Below are 26,846 nucleotides of genomic sequence, written 5' to 3'. Positions count from 1 at the left end.
AATAACAAAACAATAAACTTGTTTGGGGAAGTTTTTAATGTTTGAAGTTTTGTTCTGTTTTTCATGTTCTGTTGGGAGCCACCCAGAGTGGCTGGGGAAGCCCAGCCAGATGGGCGGGGTATAAATATTATTATTATTATTATTATTATTATTATTATTATTATTATTATTAAAGCTGCAGTGCTAAGTGTCCTTCAATGAAAACCCAACTGTTGTGAATTTGCTTGACTTTATTATTTCAACTCTAGATTAAAAAAACCTACATAAAACATATTTACCGTATTTATATACATAAATACATAAATAAATATACATAAATATATACATAAATATTTAATATATAAATATAAAATATTTAATATATAAATATAAATATAAATATATAAATATTTATATACATAAATATGTCGCTAAAAGCAGGGGGCGGGGGTCTGACCAAGAAAGAAAAAACTTCTAAACAGCGCAGCGACCGGACCAGCGCGGCTCCTTCCAGCTCACTAAGTCCCCAACCCACACGCGTATGTGTCACGTATGATCTAGCTGAAAGTCCTACATTGCATGAGGTTTGGACTACATGACCCACGAAACCTCCTCCCACTCTAGCAATGCTATGATGCTAATATTCCAACCCCTCGCAGCCTTATATACGGCTTCCAAAGTCCCCGCCCCTCCCCCCAAAAAGAGCATCGCGAGAGAGCTGCGAAGATCCCGCCCATTGAAGGGGAGGGGAACAAGGAAACATTTTTTTCCTCCTGTCCACGCCTCCAAGCGGATTCTCGTGAGGACAAGAGGGAGTTTCTCTCCTCCCCCGCAAATGGAACTTTAATGCACATCCTTCCGGATTCTAATTGGACGCAGTTCTAATTGCTGCGCAGCGCGCGCCACGGAAGCGTTTGCTGCGCGCCACAGGGAGAAGGGAAGAGAAGGCGTCTCCATCCTCCCAACATTTACGCACCGTTACGCATCGCGCATGGCGGAATTGGCGCTGAATCCGGAAGGGTGCCGTGTCGCCTGACTTCAAGCGGAGAGGCGGGCGGGTGTTTTCCGCCCTTCCTTCCTCCCTGCTCCTCTCCCGGACCATGGAGCTTCCGAGGCACGTTGGAGTCTCCAGGATCCTGACGGTAATTCCTCTAGCCGTGCCAGAGACGCCCGCGCCCTCTGTGTGCGTCTTTTTCTTTTCTTTTTCCCCTCTCCATTTTGGTCGGGGTGGTGGCATGGCGTTATTGCACCCTGGGGAAGAAGGGAGAGGCATCGCGCGCAGTTTTAACTATTGCTCAGAGCAGGAGAAGCAGGCCGGGGTCTCTTCTCCTTTGCTTTCTCTTTCTCTTGCCGCGTCTGTTTTCTGGCGGAACAAGCTGCTTGCAATGGAGAAGGCGCGTCCGTCTTTGCAGCAATATATTTCTCCGCCTTCCAACCCGCTGGCGTGCTTGGGGATATATTGTGCGCCTCCCGCAGCTCCAACATAGCCTCCGTTGGAGAAAAATGATCCGTGTAACTTTTCCAAAAGCATGCTTGTGTTTAGAATAGGAGTTGCAACTACAAAAGCAGTAGTGGTTGTTTCTCTGGGTTATTTACTAAATGAAATAATGTTCAGTGTTTCTCAAACTTGAGTCTCCCAGCTGTTGTTCGACTGCAGCTCCCATCATGCCTAGCCACAGGCCCAACTAGCTAAGGATGATGGGAATTGTAGTCCTCCAATAGCTGTCATTTGAGCTGCTGCTCCAAACCAAATACAGTCATAACTCATGTTATGTTTGCTTCATGTTATGTTTTTTCGGGTTGCGTCCCGCGGCGACCCGGAAGTACCAGAAAGGGTTACTTCCGGGTTTCGCTGCTCACACATGCGAAGAACCGCTAGATCGCGCTTTGCGCATGCGCACAAGCACCAAATCGTGCTGCGCAGATACGGCGCTTCAGGTTGCGGGCTTTTCATGTTGCGAATGGGCCTCTGGAATGGATCCCGTTCGCAACCAGAGGTACCACTGTAACATTTCTTGCAGATTGGTTTGAGTCCCCTTCTCATTTACAGGCGTACACGGTTTCTTGTTGAATATATTCTCAAAAGAGATTGTTGCACCTTTGCTGAAGTTCATCTGTTTATGAGGGGCAATGTAGGTTTTCCATCCCCCTGAAAGGGTGATTGATCTGTTGTCTGCATTTGATGACAGAATTCTAATAGATTTTTTTTTTCTGATTTGCTCATAGGACACAGATTGGACTGAACCATGGCTCCTAGGACTTGTATTTTTCCACATAGCTTACGTCTTCCTCACTTACCTCTCATTTCAGCACTACCGCCTGCAAATAGGGCACTTCCTTTCAATCAGTGAGTATTGAATGAAGTATTTTTTATGATATTGTTGCTCTGAAGTTAACATCTGGGTATGTTTTAAAGGAATTGATGCAGTCATTTTCATTCTCTGCCTATCTCTGTAATCTTACTAAACTGTATAGTATGCATTTCTGCACAATGTATGTTAGTGTTGACCACTTTCAAATTGGGATATGACATATTCGGGTATCTATTCCAATGTGCACAAAGTATTAGCGAAACTATCTAAAAGCATATTTTTCATTAGCATTAGGTCCTTTCTTCTCATACCCTTTACTATTAGCATGTTGAGAAAATGACCCCACTTTAGTGTAAGATGCTAGAATTTTAAAGTTTATATTCATAGCTTGGCATCCCTGTGTTTTTGTTGAATCTTCATTTTGTAATAATTGAACGTTTATGGTTGTAAGCGCTTACTTTTTGCTGTGGCAATAGATATAAATGCCTATATAAATAGAAAATTTAGATATTGAAATTTACCCTAGCTTGAGTCAGCATGGCCCATGTTCAGGTGTGACAGGATTTGAAGTCTAGCAATGCCTGGAATGCCACAGGTTCCTCATCCATCCCTTACCTGGGTACGCCAGTTAAATTTGGAATTGACTATGGAAACATTCTATGAGTAGAATATGTGTTTTTATTTAAATTGCATCTCTGTGTTATTTGTGGGGCATAGGAATTCGTTCATTCCCCCCCCCCCAATAAATACATAGTCCGGCCCACCACATGGTCTGACGGACGGTGGGCCAGCCCACGGCTGAAAAAGGTTGCTGACCCCCTGCTATAGACTCTTCACAGTCTTGCAGATTACATTTAGGAAAGATGTTCTCATCGTGGTTTCTCATATCTCATACATTCCCACACTCAGATTCTTGAAAGGTTCAGAATTCTAATTTGTCTTCTTGGTTGTAGTGACCCTGGTATTCTGTGCAGAATATATCAATGAAATTGCGGCTGCAAACTGGAGGTAATTACATGAACTTTCTGCACCTACGTTTATTTTAAATACCTTTTATCATGCCGAAATTGTTGTCATCTTCCGTTTCCCACAGGTTAATCAAGAAGTTTTTTATGTCTGATGTTTTTCTATGTTTTATATATGCTGTAAGCCACCCAGAGTGGCTGGGGAAACCTAGCCAGATGGGCAGGATATAAATGATAAAATTATTATTATTATTACTACTACTACTACTGCTACTACTAAGGGACGCGGGTGGCGCTGTGGGTTAAACCACAGAGCCTAGGACTTGCTGATCAGAAGGTCAGTGGAGGAGGAGGAGGAGTTTGGATTTGATATCCCGCCTTTCACTCCCTTTAAGGAGTCTCAAAGCGGCTAACATTCTCCTTTCCCTTCCTCCCCCACAACAAACACCCTGTGAGGTGAGTGGGGCTGAGAGACTTCAAAGAAGTGTGACTGGCCCAAGGTCACCCAGCAGCTGCATGTGGAGGAGCGGAGACGCGAACCCAGCTCCCCAGATTACGAGACTACCGCTCTTAACCACTACACCACACTGGCTCTCAGTGGTTCGAATCCCCACGATGGGGTGAGCTCCCGTTGCTCGGTCCCTGCTCCTGCCCACCTAGCAGTTCGAAAACACGTCAAAGTGCAAGTAGATAAATAGGTACCGCTCCTCCGGGAAGGTAAATGGCATTTCCCTGCACTGCTCTGGTTTGCCAGAAGTGGATTAGTCATTCTGGCCACATGACCCGGAAGCTGGACGCCAGCTCCCTTGGCCAATAAAGCGAGGTAAGCGCCGCAACGCCAGAGTCGGTCACGACTGGACCTATTGTTCAGGGGTCCCTTTACCTTTACTACTACTACTACTGTTGAGATATTTTGAATTTGCCCTCCAAATGTGTTGAACTACATCTCTGACCAGGCCCAGCCAACTGAGGCAGGTGGGAGCTGTAAATTCTTAGCAGCCTTCTTCCAAGAATATATTCATAGGATTGCTGGCTAAGAATCCCATTGATGACAGTGGGAGAGTCTGAGACATGCCTAGCTCACTGCCATGCAAATCAGTGGGACGTCTGAGTGCTTATGCCCTTTACATTTAGCACCCTATACATTTTCTTACCCCAAACAGAAGTCATCCAGATTATGTTACAAAATGTTAACAGTTTACACATATAGCCTCCCCCCTTTTTAAAGCAAGTTTTGTGACATAGGCAGAAGCAATAGACAAAAAGATAAACTAGACACATCCAATTATTATGTGCATTGCAGTGGTTTACATAACTGCACCTCCTGATAGAAAATGCCAACACTGGACAGCAGGACAACGGCTAAGGGACAACGGCTAAGGGAGCTGGGCATGTTTAGCCTGGAGAAGAGGAGGTTAAGGGGAGATATGATAGCCATGTTCAAATATATAAAAGGATGTCACATAGAGGAGGGAGAAAGGTTGTTTTCTGCTGCTCCAGAGAAGCGGACACGGAGCAATGGATCCAAACTACAAGAAAGAAGATTCCACCTAAACATTAGGAAGAACTTCCTGACAGTAAGAGCTGTTCGACAGTGGAATTTGCTGCCAAGGAGTGTGGTGGAGTCTCCTTCTTTGGAGGTCTTTAAGCAGAGGCTTGACAACCATATGTCAGGAGTGCTCTGATGGTGTTTCCTGCTTGGCAGGGGGTTGGACTCGATGGCCCTTGTGGTCTCTTCCAACTCTATGATTCTAGGAGTGTTGCAAATATGCTTCCAGATATACATTAACTATCATGGCTGAGTCGAGTCAAACTCTGGGGCAGCAACATGCGAGTGGCAATAATCTGGTGTCCTTTACTTACTTGGGAAATAAAGATTTCACACCTTGGGTATCTAAAATGAAGCTCTAGAAGCAGTTGGGTCTCCAGCTGTTTTTGGACTACAATTCCCATCATCCCTGACCACTGGTCTTGCTAGCTAGGGATGATGGGAATTGTAGTCCAAAAAATAGCTGGATACCCAAGTTTGAGAAACACTGAGTGTACAAGGTGAATGTCTTAAGAGGGGAGGGGAGGAGGTTTGTTGACAAAATGGCTCCTGAAGGTTCTCTTCAACACTGCAGGAACTCACATTTCACCTTTGCTTACTGAGAAGTTGTGGGCAGTGAACCAGGCTGGGAGACGACTTAAGTGTAGATGGAGGCTAGTTAAACGTTTGCTGCCTACCAAGTGCTGGTGAAAGGCAAAGGAGCAGAATTTCTTGCCCCCGTTGTGTCCTCAGCGAGCCATTGGGAGAGCAAAAGTGCCATGTTTTTGTTTCTCGGTAACCTTTAATTTATATTTGTAGCGACTATACTAGATCATCCGTATGAAATAATCACGCGTGTAGAATTGTGTCGGTTTTTACTAACATCTGTTTTGTTTTCCTTTGCAGATTGTTCTCGAAGCACCAATACTTTGATTCAAGAGGAATGTTCATTTCCATAGTGTTCTCAGCACCGTTGCTGCTGAATGCTATCGTTATTGTGGTAAGAGCTGCTGCTTTTTCTTTCTTTCTTTTGCCTTACAAATGTGTGCGCTCAGATGTACAAGTGGGGCCTGCAACAGAATGCTGCTGTGTGGAATACTTGGGTCCAGGGAGCCAGCTATGCCCTTTTCCAGGACAGATTATTATCTCTCTCCCTCCCCAGCCCCACCTCAGTCGAAGCATTCCATGCCCACGGAGCATGCTCTGTCCTCACAGGGCTGTTTTGTGGGTCCTCACTTTCACTTAAGGGTTTTTTTCTTACGTTTTTTTTAAACAACAACAACAACTGGAACCTTCTGGGGTTCCCCAAACATCTCAGTTCCTTATGGATGGTGCTGTAAGAATCCACAGGCAGCCCTGAACTTTGCAGTATGTCCCTGATGTGACCGGCAGGTCACTCTGGCTCCCACAAGTTCCAACGTTTTCAGAAGCCCACTGCACAAGACCTCGGAGCAGGGCCTTCAGTGTGGGTGCCCCTGTTCTGTGGAATAGCATTTATGTCAATATATGACAGGCATCCACTACCTGCACCTTTTGGAAATAACTGAAGGCATTTTTGTTCCAAAAAAGCCTTTCCAGTTGGATGAATGGGCCTCTGCCATGGTTGTCTGTTTTGTATTGTTTTTGATTAATGTGTGTGTGTGTGTGTGTGTATATATATATATATATATATATATATGCTTTCGTAGATTTTCACGGGTACAGGAATGCAGGTTTTGTTGTCTTCGGGTGTCTTCCCGTGTAAGAGTTGGGGTGTCTAGGCGACGTTTCGACGAGGTCTCACTCGTCATCTTCAGGCTGGTGCTTTCGGCTTCTTGTTACTGGAACAGAGCAGGATCTCAGTGTTTGAGTTCCTATAAATACTGTTGAGGGGGTGTGGTGTATAGCCTCCAACGTTCTGGGCAGAGAGGAAGTTCCCAGGTTAGTGTGCCTTTTCTTCTTTTGTTCATTAATTACTTGAGGGATATCTTGAGAGATTTCTTGAGTGATATTCTGAGTACCATTTAGGAGGGTCATTAGGTGTGGATTAGTTGCTAAAGCTTTCGTGTCTTGACCTCTTGAGCTTGTGAAGAGTTTTTCTGAGAAGATGGCTGTACTGCACTTAGTTGTGCTCTGGCTTGGCTTCGTGTATAGGGGCGAGCTGTGGTTTTGTGCCCTGTGCCAGCCAGATCTGTGTAGGGATTGCAGGGGGGTGCAGCATCCGGAGGTGCCACTATGGTTTGGCTACTGGATGGTGTCTGTAATTTATCTGTGGAGAGGGTCTGGGTTTGGGTCTGGTGTGGTTGATTGGAGATGGCGTTCTGTGTGCCTCTGGTTCTGGTGTCGGTTTTTGTGGGGAGGGCTAATTTCCAGATGTCTGGCAGGCGGGACGTGTCGTCACGCTTGTTCATGTTGTGAGGGTGTTTCTCTATCTCGATGGCTTCCATGATTATTCTCTTGTGGTGATGTTCCATGTTAAAGAGCAATTTGGAATCTGCAAAATTAATTTCGTGTCCTGTTTCTTTCATGTGTTGGTAAAGAGAGGAAGTTTTTTCTTCTTTTTTGACGGCATTCTTGTGTTCTGCGATACGTGCATTTATTCGTCTGTTTGTTTGTCCAATGTACGTGGCTGGGCAGACTTTGCAGGGTATTTCATAGACCCCTTGGTTTTCTAACTGGATTTTATCTTTGGGGTTTCTGAGGATATTGGCTATTTTTTGGTTGGTGCAAAAGGCTGTTTTGATATTGTGTTTATGGAGGATTTTGCTAATTTTATCTGTAGTGCCCTTGATATAAGGAAGGATGATATATATTGGGGAGGGGTGTTAACTGTTGTTTGCTATTTTTATTGTACATCACCTTTTGACTCTTAGACATAGAAGGCTATTAACACATCAATAATAACAACAACAAAAATAAGTGATAAATAATAAGTGAAATTATTATTATTATTATTATTATTTTGGGGTGCTTTTAATGTGGGATGTTCTGTTTTGTTGTTGTTGTATACCCTGTTGGAAGGCCGCCAGGGTGTCTGGGGCAACAGTCAGATGGGCAGGTTACAAAAATTAAATGATGATGGTGATGATGATATGAAGTAAAACATTGTTCCTGCCTAAGACTGCCAGCTGGGCATGTTTATTTCGTCGCTCTTCCTGATTTTTCCAGATTCCCTTTCTAGCAGACAGTCAGCATTCATTGCCCATTGAACATGTTCAGTCCCCATTGGGGTGCTTGGATTTTCGCCACCTCTTAGACCTTTTCTTCTGAAGGCTTGGGTTTTTTTTTACAAATTTCAGGGGTCCCCCCCCCCAAGTGACATTATACCTCCCTCTTGTACCTGAGTGGTGCCATTTTGTCTACAGAAGGACCAGCCCTTGAAGAATAGTTGCCTGTTGTATACAAAAGGACCGCTACTTCACTCACCTACATAATTATTTGTTTTGCTTTTCAGATCGCTTGGGTTTATAAAACAGTGAATGTAATGACAGAACTGAAGACGGCGCAGCTAAAAAGGAAAGCAAGAAGAGAAAATAAGAAAAGTCAATAAATAATGGTTTCTCCTGTAAATGTATGTGGGATGCCATCATTCTTAACAATGTGAGGTTGAAAGATTTGAGCTTTTATGCCCTTTTCTTTCACAAGTTTTACAGTGGGGTTTTTTTGTGTGTTTTTTTTTGGGGGGGGTCTTTCTCTTAAATGATTCTTTTAACTTAAATTGTTGTCCGCTGTGAATTATATCCCAATACTGTGTGAGTGGAGCAGGACTTCACCTTTCTTCCTTTTCCCTTGCAGCCCTCTGTGTTACCCCCAAATCTGCTCTGAAGGTTCCCCAACCTTCAGGTGTGTGGGTGTGGATGTGGGTGTGACACAGCTGTGGAGGGGAAGGAAGTCAGTTCTGTGGATGAATGGGCACAATTGGATGCTGCCCTAGGCCAGGCATGTCCAGCTCTCTAGAGACTGTGATCTACCCATTATCATTGCCAAGAGTTGTTGAGCTTTTTTGGGGGGGGGTGCCCTGAGTTGTCCGGCTATTTTGGGGGGAGAATTATATAAAAAGGCTCACACAGTAGTATGCCATCAGCCCTCCATAAAACACTCAGCCAACGACGCAGTGAATACAGTGGTGCCTCGGGTTACATACGCTTCAGGTTACAGACTCCGCTAACCCAGAAATAGTGCTTCAGGTTAAGAACTTTGATGCAGGATGAGAACAGAAATCGGGCTCTGGCGGCACAGCAGCAGCAGGAGGCCCCATTAGCTAAAGTGGTCTTCAGGTTAAGAACAGTTTCAGATTAAGAACGGACCTCTGGAACAAATTAAGTCCTTAACCTGAGGTACCACTGTACAAGCTTTCGCGACAGCGGCTGCAATGAAACATAGTGCAGGGGGCAGAGCGATCTATCGGGAGCACACAGGCGATCACTGATTTTAATTCCGCAATTGACCTGGAGCACCCCAAAGATCTACCTGTCGATCGCGGTCGACCGGTTGAACATGTCTGTCCTAGGCAAACGACCTTGTTATGAGCCTGTAGTATTTTAAAATATTTGTACATCTGAGTTGTAAATTAATACTGTATATTGCTGTATATGCCATGAAATGTAAGTTTACTGTTTTTACATTAAACCTTTTATTTTATTTTAGGTGTTCATTGAGTTGTTTGTTTGTTATAAAAAGGAGCTATTAAGACACTTGTAAATACATCTAGGCTGCAATTCTGTATGCTCTTACAGAAACCCTTCTGGTTTCTGTTACCTGTGAGTAGACATGTACAGGAATGCAGTGTAAAGTTGAAATCTTATGCAATTTACCAAGGGATGGGTTTCACTGAACCCAAGTTGCTGAAATCCAACAATGTCTGACCAGTAGTAGACAGATTTCACCCTCCTCCTGCAGCTCCCAGCATACCCCCAACACCAGTTTTGGGAAATTGTTGGACTTTCCAGAGCAGAAAGGGGTGGCTGCAGAAGCAGAAGAAGGAAAAGTCTCATTGTGTGGTGGTGATGGTGATATATTGATTTATATCCCACCATTTTTCCTGAGGGGACTCAAGACAAATCGCTAAAAACCTAGGGGGGGGGGAATTGTTTAAAACATTAAAAGAATTAAAATTATATACATATATAAGAACTGTTAAATACATATAAATCATTACATTAAAAGCAGCACCGGGCTGGCCCTTTCATTAAAAGCGGTCAATAGAAATTCTGTGCAACACTGGATGTTGCCCAATGAGACTTAACTTCATTTATTTAAAATATTTTAATACCACTTTTCATTTAAAAAGTGCAATGTGAAAATTGCAATAAGCTTAACACCTTCAGTATAATAAGAAAAAATAGTAAATCTGAGGCAAATAGATGAAGAACATTGGTATTTATTGCCAGCAAAGATCTGGGGTAAATAAAGCAGTGTTCAGGTGCGCAAAATGCCATTTATGCACCATCAGTGTGGGCGCATCTGCCACAATTTCGGCAGTAAATTGAAGGGGAAAGGCCATTGGATGCAGTCAAAGGCAGTCATCCAATCATTTGGTCACCTGTGCAGGGATGGTACTGGCAAGGCTGTTCAGGTATGGTCGTCGTTTGTGAATCAGGTAAAGCTGGCAAAAATATTGCTTCCAAGAGAAACATGCATAGGATTGTTCTGTTTGTCAACCTACCCACCCAATTCCATGCAAATGAAGTGGTACAGGCAGAGATTGGCAGGGACCCTTTTGACCAAACCCAACAACCACCCCTTGGAATCTGGGGCAAAAGGGAATTTTTTCAATTAGCAGCTCAAGCTCTTAAAAAGGTAAATGACACTCACTGTTAATACTTTGCATGTGTAATACCAAAAGCATCTTGAAGGCAGTTTTACCTGGTGGGATCATTTCCTCATGACATTAAAACTGAGGGAACCTGAGAAATATTTAGAAACCTAAATAGTGCCAGCTCGTGGAGCGGATTAAAAAAAAATACCTTCGTTCAGAGCATGTAATGTTTAATATATAAAGCTGTGCTTTAAGCCATGTAAGAAATTAAACTGCTGTCATATCAATATAACTTATGATATAGTTAATATCATAGCAATTGAAATGTTCCTTTGTGATAGTAGAGGTTTCTTTATCAGTTTGCTATAAGTGAGCCAAATATTACGGAAAATGTTTAAAAACTGATAGTAAAATAGCTTTGACCTGCTCTTTCCTCCCTCCCTCTCTCCCATATACATACATAAACACAATTCATGTACTGCTTTAAAAACAAGAAGTAGGACAATTTATTTTCATGGTGTGCTTTTTTCTAAAGGTGTGATTCCTTTCAGGGATTACTGTCAAGGTACGCTATTATGCTCATAACAGGACTAGATTTATGAAGTGGTGGAATGATTTATGAAGTGATAAGACCAACAAAACTATGCTGACAAACCTAGATTGATTGCACTATAAACTTGGGAAAAAATACCTGGTTTGTTGTTAAAATAACTTTCCCCGCAGGAAGGGGGGGCGGGGGAAGTAAGCTTTGTGCATACTTAAGCGTCCTTTCTCCTAACAGTTTTTACTGCTGTTTGGGACGAAAGTGTTCCCTCCTTAATTCTGCAGTGTACCTGAGGAAAAAAAGGGTGAACTTAGGCCATTCCTCTATCTGATAATTTTGAACAAAATGGCCTGAAACCAGAACTACCATTCTGCAAACAGAACAGCCCCGACCTGTTCCTATTTGTAGAACCTAAGATAAAAGGCAAAATGTACAGGCACTTTTGCGAATGAGACAAACTAGCCTGCGTCCCTCCTTTGGTGTTTTATTTTTAGCCCACTACCTGTCGTGGGAATGTTCCTGGGGACACCCATGAACTCTACACAGTATTTGTGTGTAGATGGAACGCCTTCATGCAAAGGGGCCTCCTAACAGCTGAGATCCCACTGCATGTAGAGGATGCAGATGGCACTGTGGTCTAAACCACTGAGCCTCTTGGGCTTGCCGATCAGAAGGTCAGCGGTTCGAATCCCGGAGACTGGGTGAGCTCTCGTTGCTCAGTCCCAGCTCCTGCCAACCTAGCAGTTCAAAAGCACACCAGTGCAAGTAGATAAATAGGTACTAGTGTGGCAGGAAGGTAAATGGCATTTCCGTGCGCTATGGTTTCCATCACGGTGTTCCGTTGTGCCAGAAACGGTTTAGTCATGCTGGCCACATGATCCGGAAAGCTGTCTGTGGACAAACGCCGGCTCCCTCGGCCTGAAGCGAGATAAGCACTGCACCACATAATCGCCTTTGACTGGAATTAACCTTCCAGCGGTTCTTTACCTTACCTGTATGTAGAGGACTTCTATGCATGTACATTGGTGAGCACAAGGGATTTGCATTGGTTAGTTTAGGGATTTAAGTCTCTAACCTATGTCACAGGGTTGAGAGGGAAAAGGAAGACCCAAAGGGCTATACGCTCTGTGCACTGCTGAATACTACAGAAAACATCCCACTTTACTTTTCTTTTACATCTGTCACCAAGTGTTCTGAGACCAAGTGCAGCAGAATGGCTTGAAAGCCCAAGTGAAGAGTAAACACAAATTACCGTATACAAATGTTTCCATTTCTTGCTGGTTACCACTCATTTAAGCCTGAGTCATAAAGAGAAATGAGCATTTGTGAGCAAGATTAGAATCATCGTTGTAGTATAATTTGCCAAACGAACCACTAGGTGCTGCTGTGTCACAAACTTTCTCAAAAAACGGGCTTTCCCGTTTTCCCCTCTTACCGCCTTTACCAGAAGATTTCCGTGTTTAAATACTTAAATGCAATCACATGGAAATATAAATTAATGTATCTTTTGTTTTGTTTTTTAAAAAATATTTATTAAAGTTTTCAAAGTATTACAAAAGATAGAAAAAAAAGAAAAATACAAAATAAAAATAGTTAAAAACAATTCAATCTTTCAATAACTTATCTTTCATTTGCTTATTTCCCGGACCTCCTCACGCCTCCCTTTTCTGTATTCCAGTTCAGTTTGTTAGTTCAGCAAATCCCTCCCCTCTTTGTTTATCCTAATCTTCAATCTATAAATTAATGTATCTTTTGAGTATTTAGATTATTAACCTCCTTTCTAAGATAGGAGGAGGTGTCTGAGGGAACAAAAGTAGAAGTTTCATCAGGTTATCATTAATTGTTGGGTCTGATTATTGTCCTTCCACATACTCCGTAATGAGATAAACAATAATTAATTAATTGTTTTCTCAGTCCTACTCCACCATCTAGTGACTGAACGTCTAAGACCATCTGCGCACGTCAGGAGCAGGGCCGAAAGCATTGGAGACAATCCAGGCATCATCTGTACTATATATTTAGAGTAGTACCATAGCACTTTAAGCAGCCATAGCTCCTCCCAAAGAATCCTAGGAATTGTAGTTTGTTAAGGGGCTGAGAGTTGTGAGGAGATTGCTGTTCTCTTCAGAGAGCTACACTTCCACGAGTTCCCTCTGAGAGTACCGCTCAGAGTTGTTGTATTTGGGGGATGGGGTAGGAGTATGCAGTATTGGTAGGGGAAATAATACTGACTTACTTTGTTGTAATGCACATCTGGGCAACCCATGGGCCACAAGTAGACACCTGGGTCCCCCTTTTCCCCTGACACCAAATATTTAGAGAATAAACATCAGTCGACTTTCCTGCTCTTGCCTCCATAAGTCCACTCCACCTTTATCACACTAAACCTAAACTGGCTGCATGTACTTCCCATTATAATCAATGGGTATTAAGTCATGGCAAACTTTTCACATTTATTTCAATGGGACGCAAGTTCAACCAACTTAGTCTAAATCAGGCAGAGGCAAACTTGGCCCTCCAAATGTTTTGAGACTACAACTCCCATCATCCCTGACCACTGGTCCTGTTAGCTAGGGATGATGGGAGTTGTAGTCCCAAAACATCTGGAGGGCCAAGTTTGCCTATGCCTGGTCTAAATCAAACCCAGTGCCCCTTTTTGATAGAATGAGGAGTTAGCCATTCCCAGTAGCCCAGATGCAGACCTCCATGACTCCCCATTTTATTTGTCACTTACCCTGATTAAATGTTCTGGACAACTTGCAACATCACACACTGTCTTGTTGTGATATTTTGGTTGGCCTAATGCCCTAATACAGATTTCTGGAATTCATGAGAGAGTTAGAGTGACAATCAGAAGCAGCTTCCTCAAGCTGTTATGGGAAATGAACACTTAAAAAAACCAAAACCAAAAAAACTACACTGTGAGAATAAAACCCAACAAGGAAATAGCCTATGAAGGCAACAGAAAGACAAGCATGCCACCTCGTGGCCACAGCTGCAGTTGTAATATAGCATAAATAAGGTATACTATTCTTAATATCAAATTGTAAATTTCAACAGAAGTAACTGATAAAATTCAACAAACTAACAAAGCAGAAGACCCAGTGGATCAGATCATTCTATAGTCAGTTCATGCATAAGGTCCATCCGTGTAATGGTGTCTATTCTCCCTGTCTGTTCATAAAGTCCAAACCATCATTGTTCGTTTGTTGAATTTTATGAGTTACTTCAGTTGAAATTTACAATTTGATACTATGAATAGTATACCTTCTTTAAGAACACAGCCAGTTACGTTTCATGTGTTTATTGAGTATGCTTTACGTGACCATATGTTTGTTTGTTGTTATTTTGTTGTAATATAGCAGGCAGAAATTTGAATATGAGGAAAACGAGAAAAAAATTTAATGAGTTGGAGCTCTGCCCTTCAACAAGACACAGTAGCCCACTTAAACAGAAAAGCAAAAAGCAAAGCTACAGATGAATTAAGATGTAGTATAGTAACTGGTAACTGATGAACAAGTTTAATGCTGTAAAGAAGATGCAGATATGGGAAGAGAACTAACCACCTTCCCCTTCACAAGGCACAGTTTTAGAAGGCAAATACAATCATTTATTATCACATGGGCAGCAATGATAACTGTAAGAAGTCATACATATATATGTCTCTCTTTGTGGCATTTATATCTGAACAACATTGTGGTGAGCTCCACAAAATCACAAATCTTTAGTGTTTTCTAACTTCTCTTGTGCCACAGGACAAGGCTTAGAGCTACTTTTGACGTCTGCTCTTTGACCTTAGAAACGTGCTTATCATAGGGGAGAATTGAGGACAGCCTATCCATCTCTCCTCCCTCCTACAAACACACTAGCCATGTTTATAATCCTCTTGCATGATCGTCCTCTCTTTCGTCCTTCCTCCTTCAGTGATCCACCCTCGTAGGAAGGCATCCCTTTCCATTCTGACTTGCCTTTGTTTCCATTCTGCTGCAATTCAGCTTCTGACAAAAACACACACAACCCTACGTTATTTGTCTTGCTCTCTGCGATGATGAAATTTTACCTAATTAAGTACACAGTTGATAACAATACTAGGGAACAACTTAGGATGTGCTCTATTTTACAATATGGCACTGGCTAGTCCTGTGTGAGGTTTTCCCAGTAGTGATGTATGGAACTGAGAGATGGACCATAAAGAAGGCTGATCACTGAAGAATTGATGCTTTTGAATTATGGTGCTGCAGGAGACTCTTGAGAGTCCCATGGACTGCAAGAAGATCAAACCTATCCATTCTGAAGGAAATCAGCCCTGAGTGCTCACTGGAAGGACAGATCCTGAAGCCGAGGCTCCATTACTTTGGCCACCTCATGAGAAGAGAAGACTCCCTGGAAAAGACCCTGATGTTGGGAAAGACGGAGGGCACAAGGAGAAGGGGACAACAGAGGACAAGATGGTTGGACAGTGTTCTCGAAGCTACCAGCATGAGTTTGACCAAACTGCGGAAGGCAGTGGAAGACAGGAGTGCCTGGCGTGCTCTGGTCCATGGGGTCATGAAGAGTCAGACACGACTAAACGACTAAACAACAACAACAAGTCCTGTGTGAATTGACAACGTGCCTTTTACCACACCTAACTCTCGCTGCGACTCGTTAACAATGGGCAAGCTGCCTTTGCAGGAAGCAATTACGAAACTCCTCCTTGAGCCATGGGCCGGAGGACCTTTCAGAGTTCTCTGGGATACCATTTTATAACAATTGATCTAAGCACACACATATTTGGCATAGCACAGGCTTCCTCCTCAGCCCTCCAGATGTTTTGAGACTACAGTTCCCATCATCCCTGACCACTGGTCCTGCTAGCTAGGGATCATGGGAGTTGTAGGAGGGCCGAGGTTGAGGAAGCCTGGCATAGCACCATCACATTGTAAGTTGACTTTCCTCTATTGCTACAGAGCTCAGAGCAGAGTATGGGCTGGGGAGGAGAGAAATGATGAAGATGTGACTTTGAGTACCACCTACACATTTCAAATCTTTGTGAGGAACAAATCGTAGAACCCAGCTCTGAGACTGCGGGTGCACTGTGGGGACTCCATTATGCTTCAGGCTCACTTCTTCCAAGGCTGTATTCAATAAATACGTAAGGAAGTTATTATCTGAATTGCAAAAAATAGTGGAATGTCAAAGTGGACATGGATGCTCGCATGAGAGTAATCTCAAAATCGCCATGCTTAACGTCAATTGCATTTGTACATTTAGAAAGAAGAGCTCAGATCTGTATAATACTGAGCCTTTTAATCACTTACACATGTTAAAGTGGAGCTGTTAATAATCCATTTGTCATGCTTTTATTGTTCTTTCACTTATTGACAGCTTTATTTTCCTGGGGAACCACAGTGAAACCCTTGGTGGCTTAGAGTTTTTGTGTGCCCTCCTCCCCCGCCACAAATATTGTTCCCACACTCTAATAGGACACACTTATAATAAAGTCTGTGAAAGGTATTTGATATTTATTTTGCATCTGGGGTTGATTAGCTGAGCCCACCTTTCAAGGAATGTGCTAGCTACACGTACAACACGCTGAATGCCAACATACCTCCATCTCTTTCGCAAAGAATTTTAGCTAATATCCATTTCCTCTGCAATGTCGTCTACAAATGCTTTTCAATACAGTTCTCATTTTCTGTTGGCGCAATCCCATCGTTTATCGTTCTTCATTGTTTAGCACTGCAAGAGGTACAGAAAGGAAGAGGGGAGACGTGTCAGATGTCAGTCATGATAAACAAGAAGGATAGTGACTGAGAACCATGGGTAAAAATGTAAGTCTTCAGTAATGTCTTTAAAAAAAGGTAGCGGAGAAACAAGTTGGACCATGGATTCGAGCCCCACATTGGGTAAGAGATTCCTGCATTGCCAGCAGATAGACAAGATGACCCTTATGGTCTCTTCCAACTCTGCAATTCCATGATACTATGAATGATCAGAAGGAATGCACAAGATATGAGGTTTAAAAAGACCTGAAGATTGAAGAGGAGGAATGTGAGTTTCAGGAAGCGTCATAGCTCAGTGATAGGGAACGTGTTCTGCATGCAGGTCCAATTCTTGGGAATCTTCAGGTATGTCAGGAAAAGGTTCCTACCTGAAACTGTGGAAGACTGCTGCCAGTCTCCATGCAAACAATACTGAGCAACGTGGTCTGAACTGGCAGCTTCCTATTAGGAGAAAGTGGAGATGACATAGAGAAAGACGAGGAAGATGTCTTAAAACGAATAAAAGAGCTGAAATGTCATTCAGCAGGAGAACCACTGAATATAAGTATTTAAGGGAGAAATAGTACTGTTTATTGAACTCCCAATAATCAGCAAAACTGGGGGGGGGGGTGTCTTGGGAGAATAATTCCATAGGACAATTTGAGTTGGATTTGGAAGAATGTCTCCCAAGCCACACTAGGTATGCATTTCAAGGGAACAGTGCATAATACTATTTAGATGGCATTGGACATGATAGACACCAAGCAAAATTTATGCAGAGATAATCTATAATTTATGGAGACATCGGAACCCTACGGCATATTTTAGGGGGAATAGCAATCTTTTTGGAAATTAATAATGGAACATAAAACAGAAGTAACCACCTACATTATGTCATATGATCCACTGGCAGCTCCCTCTTCCTATTTAAGATCCACAGTGCTGCTTGAGCATTCAGAAATGATTTTATCCTCAACAGCAACAAAGACAGCAATAATACTGAATACAGAGGTAGCTCGGGTTAAGTACTTAATTCGTTCCGGAGGTCTGTTCTTAACCTGAAACTGTTCTTAACATGAAGACCACTTTAGCTAATGGGACCTCCTGCTGCTGCCGCACCACCGGAGCACGATTTCTGTTCTCATCCTGAAGCAAAGTTCTTAACCCAAGGTACTATTTCTGAGTTAGCAGAGTCTGTAACCTGAAGCGTATGTAACCTGAGGTACCACTGTAGTTACTAAAAACTGGGAGAACAGTAATATTATCAGAGTTAGGGAGAGTGAACAGGTGGAAAATCATTTCCATGAAAAATGGAGTGGTTTTTTTTTAATCAAATACTGAAATGAGAATGTGCAAGAAAACAAATAGTTTCACATATGTCACTAGGAGCTATAGAACATGGGGTGGATCTACACACGGGGGGATAAACCGCTATAAATAAGTCAGAATTTTCCTGCCCTCTGGCGCCATCTGGTGTTGCATGTTTATGACACATTCAAATCGTTGTTTCTTTGCTAATGTAGCTGAGTCCATCATGTTGCTATTGCCTTTGGGTGCAATTCTAACCCCAGCTGCTATTCAGCTGGTTGAAGTAGCAGGGAGTCTGTGGCATATATAGCTCTGCCAGGGATGTCAGCTGAGCAAAAAGTGGGGAGGGGGTAGACAAATCACTGTTCCAACCTGGCACACTGATTGGGCCTGAATTGGGCCCAATGCTGTCATGTGATGGCAGTGGAGTGGACTTCAGACCTAATGGATCCTGGGCCAGCTTGAGGCCTTCCATTGGCTGCTGGTGCCAGCATAACTCTGCAACTGAAGGCTTCCAAAGTTGGCCAGATGGTCACCTCCACCTAATTCAACCTCAGCCTAGTGCAAAGAGGATTTGGGTTGCTCTGCCAGATAGTCATGATGTTTATATTCATTTGACTCGCTGTTCTTTTCCCTTTGTTTGCTGATTTGTAAAAAGAGAGAGCGAAATAAACAAAACTGCAATTAACAGCAACTCAGTAGGTAGTCAGCATACCACTCACCAATAATCCTGCTGTTGCGCTCAACAGGAAGCAATAAAACAGGCAGAATCTGGAAGCAGGCAGACTTTATTTAAAGGCAGAGGAACCCTGCAAATTCTCAGTAGGACTTTGCCATTCCATGATGGAGACGATAGAAATGCAGTTGCATTTTAACTTTTTTTAAAAAATACGAATAAAAAACCACAAAGCATATCTGAAAAATTGTGGGAGGTCATCAGAGACAGCACTAGAATACAAATGGCAATGACATCATTTGGAGTCTCCATAAATGAAAGTGATCAAATGATGAAAATACTGGACTAAATACAGTGGTACCTTGGTTCTCGTAAATAATAATAATAATAATAATAATAATAATAATAATAATAATAATAATAATAATAAATTATTTATATCCTGCCCTCCCCAGCCAAAGCCGGACTTAGGGCGGCTAACAACAATAAAATAAGACAACATTTTAAAATCATTTCATTAAAAATAAAAAATAAAATATTTCAAATCAAATTGAAGGCAACTATTGGGTAGAGTTCTGAGAAAATTGCCAAAGGAAGGGGTCAGGCTGTGCCCTGGTCAAAGGCTTGGCGGAACAGCTCTGTCTTGCAGGCCCTGCGGAAAGATGTCAAATCCTACAGGGCCCTAATCTCTTGTGGCAGAGCGTTCCACCAGATCGGAGCCACTGCCGAAAAAGCCCTGGCTCTGGTTGCGGCCAGCCTAACCTCTCTGTGGCCTGGGACCTCCAAGATGTTTTTGTTTGAATCCGTTCCAGAAGTCCATTTGACTTCTGAAAAAGTTCAAAAACCAAGGTGCAGCTTCCAATTGGCTGCAGGAGCTTCCTGCACTCAGTCAAAAGCCGTGGAAGTCCCATTGGATATTCGGGTTCCAAAGAACATTTGCAAACCGGAACACTCACGTCTGGGTTTGCGGCGTTCAGGAGCCAAAACGTTCGAGTTGCAAGATGTTCGACAACCAAAGTACAACTGTAGTTAGTATGGAAGCAGTCTATGCACCTCATGGTGAAGGACAGGTAATAATTAAACAAACATTTCACAAACTACTTTTATAGGCAAAGGAAAGTAGAGGGACTTAATCAAAGACTCCATTATGCTTTTCACCAAAAGAAAATCAGATTCCTTGTCCACGACTCATACTGTGTTATCAGCTGTTTGAAGAATTAACACTTTTGGTATTCCACCTAACACCCTGAGGGCAATTTGGCCAGTGGTTTATGTTTCCAGCTGTAAGCATTTGTCATTATGGGATCCAGTCTCAGCTTTTTTGGGAGCACAAAATAATTAGCATCACAGAGTTCATAAAAGTTATGCAGTGCTTTCCTGTGAGATCTCCCGCTGTTGTCCAAATCCTAGGTAGTAATTAAAATGCGCACACGAGTTTTTCTTCTGATCTTTTCAAAATTCTCTTTGCTTCTCTTAAAACACATTTACTCTCTTCCTTGCTTCAGAGTTCGGCCTCCAAATTTTGTTTTAGGGAAAACTTGGTGACAAGCTGGGTGCCAGCACCACCACCCTTATAGCCTGGTCTTGCCAAAATTACTTTGATGCATCACTTGCAGGAACCCCTAAATTGTACTTAAAATTTTATTTTTAAGTGACAATTCAGTCGCATCCCTGACAGAGGATGTTAAACATCTGAGAAATCATTATTATCTCTTCCAGTGATTCCTTCACATAAGATAGGTTAGAGCTTCACATGATATATTTAGCATTGTAGACTATGTGGAAATAGCCATTCCTCATGCAAACTCCAAGATGGCAGAAGTCCTTCAAAAGAGATGCAAATTAAACATGATTTTTATCATCTGGTATTAATTACCATACAACGACTCTACGCTTACTCTTTTTATTGCCAGGGGTCATTTAAATAACCCTAAGCCTCAAGTACAGAGTGATTGATTTATAAAAACCTGTTTTTAAAATCATTTTAATAGTCCTGTCCTGGATTCCATATAATATTATTCCAGTATATGGTCTTTGTTTCTTTTCCCAGTTCTGACATACCAAACATGGACTAGATTTATGTTATATATTATACTACTTAGCCTGGATCAGCGTACAAAAAACTGGGGGTGGGAGGAGCTGGAGGCAAATTTTAGAGGACAAAGTCAAAAATAGGGCTGTTTCCAGAATAAATACTAAAACCACCTGTTCCTGCATAAATAATCAAATGCAGGGTTCTAATCCAGTATAAAGGTAAAGGTAAAGGTACCCCTGCCCGTACGGGCCAGTCTTGCCAGACTCTAGGGTTGTGCGCTCATCTTACTCTAGAGGCCGGGAGCCAGCGCTGTCTGCAGACACTTCCAGGTCACGTGGCCAGCGTGACAAGCTGCATCTGGCGAGCCAGCGCAGCACACGGAACGCTGTTTACCTTCCCGCTAGTAAGCGGTCCCTATTTATCTACTTGCACCCAGAGGTGCTTTCAAACTGCTAGGTTGGCAGGCGCTGGGACCGAACGACGGGAGCGCACCCCGCCGCAGGGATTCGAACCGCCGACCATGCGATCGGCAAGTCCTAGGCGCTGAGGTTTTTCATATCATTTCTATTTTAACAAAACTCTGCCTCTGACATTTGTGGGGGAGCATTACAGTGTATATGACATTTCTGTATGGGTGGGATGATCATCTGTATAGGGTGCATGATCACATCTGTGTTCTCACTCATACATACATAAAAAATATTTATATATGTGCCCACTGTGGGAGTGGATTTTGACACTAGGATATATTATTTAGTTGTTGTCCTTCCTTGTTTACATTAGTGAGATCAGCAGAGTATCACCCTTTGCAACTTAAACTTAGAAGCTAAGAAAAGATTGGTCTGAAATTCTAGAAACAATAATCCATAATGCTTTGAGGCAGACTGGATTTTCCTGGTATTACTCCTTTCTCCCCTTTTAAAACAACAATCACACACACACACATTGTTTTGTGAATAACAAGCAGCATTTACTGGCACAATCAAGGTCTTGAAGCAGGAGTTACAGCATATATTCCAAGTGTCCCGAAAAAAGGGACGTCCCATTTTTTCGTGCAAGATTGCAGTGGCTATTTTGGGTGCTATGATCTCTCCCTCTTGCTCCACTCTCTCGGGGCCACGATCTCGCATGGTACCCCCAAACCACCCCAGAACGCACCATATCTCACCCCAAAAAGAAGCACTTTTGGGGGGGGTTAGAGCAAGGTGTGGGTCATGTGACTCTCCCTGTTTGGAGCTTGACGGTATGTTACAGAAGCAAAATGAAGGTAGGTTTATAACTACTATCTAAGTTACAAAAGTACAATATGTAGGTTTAAAAAGTGTTGTCTGAGCCGCAGAGCTCAGACATGCATGCCTGGTCGGTTTAGAAGCATAATGGAGAAAGTGGAGGCTGCCCAGGCAGGAAGGAAGTATGTAGTGGTACAGCTTCCTGCTAAGGCAGGTAAAGGAAGTGACCTCACAGAGTTCTCTCTAGCAATTTTTTCAGTAAATCTCTGTGAGCCTCAGCCCCTTCATGTGCCTATCTGACAAAACATGAATTGTTGGTTTGACTGCAATAATGTCCCATGCCCACAGCAAAGTGATGACCCTCCAAATGTTACTGGACATCTGTCATTCCTGACTACTGACCATGTTTGCTGGGGTTGATAGGAGTTAAAGTCTAACCACATCTGCACAGCAACATCAAGTTTCTCAGAGCTGCATTAAGGAGTCCATATTTGTACACTATTTGGGTGATTTGTTCAACTGAGTAGGAATTGAGCTGGTGATAACTGTGTCCCATTAAAGATGTTTATTCCGTTAGCATCTCTGTGGAATTTGAGCCGTCTGATGTTGACGATGTGGGCTCAAAGGTACTCTTTCTGTTTGCCTGTTATGCACAGCTTAATTCTTTCAGACCCAATCATTTTGTATTTCCAACCTTTTAATGCAGCTATTGCAGTAACGGTAACTGGCGTGTTATTAATTGTCATGTATCCAGTAGCTTAATGGCATATGTCACAAAAGTTGCTTGGAGTTGCAGCTGTTTACAATCTTGTAAGGAGGCAAAAATTTCTCCCCAAGCTCATGCAGAAGAGCTGGAACAACTTTCGTTATTACAAAAAAAGAGTACTATAAAAGATTTAGAATGCTTATTGGAGCTATCCATTGCATCATTCTCTCTGCTTATGAAGTTTGTGCTGTGAGTGTGATTGCTTATGTCACTGAAACAGCACCACCCACACAAAAGAGGGAATAGTAGTAATACTACAGTGGTACCTCAGTTCTTGGATGAAATCCGTTCCGGAAGCCCGAACAGCTTCTGAAACTTTCGAAAACTGAGGTGCGGCTTCCCATTGGTTGCAAGAGCTTCTTGCACTCAGCAGAAGCCATGTCGCACATTCGAGTTCTGAAAAACGTTTGAAAACAGAAGCATTTACTCCTGAGTTTCTAGCTTTTGGGAACCAAAAAGTATGACAACAGAGTTGTTCAGGAACTGAGGTTCCACCGTAGTAGTAGTATACCACCCTTCATCCATAGATCTCAGACCCTCCAAGTCTCCCTATTTTCCAGGGACATTCCTGATTTAGAGAAGCCATCCCGGTTTCTGATTTGATCCCAGAATGTCCCACTTTTCCTTAGGATGTCCCTATTTTCATTGGGAAAATGTTGGACCCCCCCAAACTGCCTGAAGGCAATCCTTTATAGGGAAGGGCTTTTAAAATGTTTTATTATGTTTTTATATATGTTGGAAGCTTCCCAGAGTGGCTGGGGCAACCCAGTAAGATGTGTGGGCCATAAATAGTCAAATTATCATTATGGAGTGGGACGCCCCTATTTTCATCAGAGAAATGTTGGAGGGTTATGAGATCTCAGGGCAGTTCACAACACATTCAGGCTTGGCAGAACCTCAAGGTTTGTGAAAATACCTTCAGGGGGATAGATTCAAAATAGCTCAGTGAGGATGGAGTCACAGAATGCTGACAGATTGTTGGAAGGACAAAGGAAAACCAGGCTAGCAATACTTCTGCTGGGAACTCCTCACTCAGGCCTAGTTGTTTAGTAGCCGCTGTCAAAATTGTAGTTGCAAACTGATAGCACATTGGAGTTTGATAACAGCAGCATCCCAATCCTACTTCCGCGCTGAGTGGATGTGAATACCCAGGAAAGCAATCTTAAAGTCATAGTTAGAAGCTTGTTGAAAGTTGGGAACTGTGCCACAGTGAGTGAGTGTGTGTGCGCGCGCGCACACACGCGCACACACACACACACGCACACACACACACAAAGAAGAGCAGATTCAGTGTTATTGGGAAGGGAATTCAAAACCAGGCAGCAAGTATTATAACAACATGATATTAATTTGGGTGTAGCTGCTGTTAGACTGTGTATGGTTCTGCTTGCCTTATTTCAAAAAGAGGATGTTCTAGAGCATGGGAAAGCAGAGAAAATGGCAACAGGAATATTCAAAGGGTTGGTGAATATTCCATTTGAGGAAAGACTAAAGATGAGCATGATTTTGCATGTGGTGTATATAAAATCATGAATGGCATGGAAAGAAAGAGGCCAGAACTTTCTGGAGGTTGCCTAAACGACTGAAATATGAAATGACACCTTTAATTTGCAGAACAGTTGGAGATCACGGTAGTCATTGCTGCTTTTCACCCAATAGGAATCAGATAGCTATGAGTCTATGCCACGAGAAGGGGCGGGAGAGAGGGCAAAATCTGAGATTTCTTAACAAGCTGAGATCAGGATAGATTTGCAAACTCTTTTTGATGGCTGCCTTGTACTGTTAGCTTGTGCTGTAACATTCTAATTGTGGGCCTGTTGCCCTTGACGTGTTGTTTTCTGGGGAAGACTTTTTGAAAAGAAAGAAAGATTAAAACCATCCTGTCCCTTAGTCATATAGCATGACTCATTGCTATCCATTGCGGTGACTTGTACATTTCCTATTGTTCGTTCCTCAAACTAATATTCCCTCTTGTCTTTTGCAGCAAAGTGTATGCAAAGGAGACCAAACCAAAGATGACACACTGAGCGGCTAAAATGAAACAGAAAACCTAAGAGGATAAAATACATTGTCAATCAGAGCACGAAAGATCTTGGCTTAAAGGACCAGAATTGATACTTTTGTGAAATCAATAATCCACCAAGTGTAAACTGTGCACTTTTGCTTTCCTCTGCCGTGGAGTTAATATCCAAATCGATGGTATCCAAAGGCAATTCAAAACCCAATAATAAAAAACCATGGGCATCTCGTCGGGGGTAGATTATCTCACATGTACGAGAAAGTTAATTTCCTTGCCATGCAAAAAGCAGGAGAGCTGGTGGGAATCAAATTGAGAAGAGCTTGCTCATTATTGCCTTTTCAAAAGCTTTCCCCTCTCTAATAGAAAAGTTTGTAACAGAGCTATAAAACAATGGCGCCTGTGGAAGTTTTCAGGGCAAATCACAAACCCATAAGAAGGAAGACTACAACCTGTGTCCACATTATGTCAGTTGTAGCTGAGAATTAGTGCCTGCCTGGTAAATTCTCATTTGGATCTAGTGGGGTTTTTCAATATAATCTTAAGGAAAGGCCTAAAGAGAAGAAAAAAAAAACAAGTACCATATAGAAATCAAAAGATCTAATACAGTCGTACCTTTTTTCTCAAACGCCTTGATACTCAGACGTTTTGGCTCCCGAATGCCAAAAACTCTGAAGTAAGTGTTCCGGATTCCGAACGAATGTCTGATGCGGCTTCCGATTGAGTGCAGGAAGCTCTAGCAGCCAAACAGAAGCCTTGGTTTTCGATTGGTTTCATGAGTCGAACAGGATCCTGGAACGGGTTAAGTTTGAGAACCAAGGTTGCACTGTATAATGTACAATACTGAAAAGTGCTGACTGCACAAGTGTTGCAGCTTGAAAAAGAGCTTTTCTGAGTGGGGAGAAAGAATTGAGCAACTTTTGAATTTTATTTTTTTAATCTTTCTGTAAAAAAAAAAAACATCATCCAATTTGCAAAATGAATATTGTCAGGGGCTCAGGAACAGAGGCACAGGGGAGGAAGGAAATGGAGAGCGAAGGGGAAGAATCTGAGGGCAGCATAGGGGAGTATGACAGTGACCCAAGAGATTCCATGAGCTTCTCCAGCGGATCGGAAGATTCCCAGAAGGAGGCGCCGATGGTCAGAGCAAGGGGGGGTCCCAGGGGGGACGCACCAGAAACAAGGGGCCAGCGGGGACTCCCAAAGCAGCAGCGGGAGATCAGGACCAGCTTCCCCACCAGAGCGTAGTGGGGGGGAAGAGTCCCATGTGTCAGGGCCAGCGTCTCCTCCAGCAGGGAGAGAAGATGAGTCAGGGCTGACCACGCCTCTATCGGAGAGTGGGGGAACGGAGGGGAGGTCAGGTCCAGCTAGCCCCCCCCGAAGGGGGAAGCAGTGACAGGAGCAGTGTAACAGTCAGGAGGAAGGTTGCCGGCTGGGCGCGCGCGCCAAGTTCGAATGTACAGGCGTGTGGGACAGCAGAAAACCCGGATTGGGAACCAGGTCCTAAAGCCCACCGGAGGCAGGGGGAAGATTCAGGGGACTCAGCGTCAGAAGAGTCTAGGAAGGGCAAGACCCCAGCGGACGGGCGGAACCAGAGGAGGAAAGAGCAAAGGAAGAGGTGGAGCAAGGCCAGAGTCTTAAACTGGTGTCTGGGGGGAGGAGATTCAGACGGAGCTTCAGCGGTCTAGAGTTTCAGACGTAGAGCTACCCGCTGCGGCTGTGAAAGCAAAACTGAACTTCAATAAAGACTTTTGTATATAACAAAGAACCGGCGTTGGTCCTTTGTGAGCTGGGACCTCGGGCAGCTCTGACAAATATATTTTCCAAACAGATGCAGATGAGGCTGTTTGCATGTTATTCAAACTGATAAACTGGTTTCTTTTCTGCTTTGTGGGATATCATATACAGTGGTGCCCCGCAAGAAGAATGCCTCGCAAGACGAAAAACTCGCTAGACGAAAGGGTTTTCTGTTTTTGCGTTGCTTCGCTAGACGAATTTCCCTATGG

At 43.0% G+C, this 26,846-nt stretch overlaps 1 protein-coding gene across 1 annotated transcript; it reads left to right on the top strand.

Annotated features, from left to right (window-relative positions):
• Positions 1 to 735: 735 nt before the first annotated feature.
• On the top strand, positions 736 to 8,333 carry TMEM18 (transmembrane protein 18). The gene is made up of 5 exons (XM_081189276.1): positions 736 to 1,121; positions 2,206 to 2,326; positions 3,245 to 3,299; positions 5,691 to 5,784; positions 8,218 to 8,333. The coding sequence occupies exons 1-5, from the start codon at positions 1,080 to 1,082 to the stop codon at positions 8,311 to 8,313; spliced, it is 408 nt and encodes a 135-aa protein (XP_081045402.1). The 5' UTR covers positions 736 to 1,079; the 3' UTR covers positions 8,314 to 8,333.
• The last annotated feature ends 18,513 nt before the right edge of the window (positions 8,334 to 26,846 follow it).

This window comes from Podarcis bocagei (assembly GCF_964188305.1).
Source record: "Podarcis bocagei genome assembly, chromosome: 3".
Taxonomy (NCBI): Eukaryota; Metazoa; Chordata; class Lepidosauria; order Squamata; family Lacertidae; genus Podarcis; species Podarcis bocagei.
This window is presented reverse-complemented; position numbering and strand designations above follow the sequence as displayed.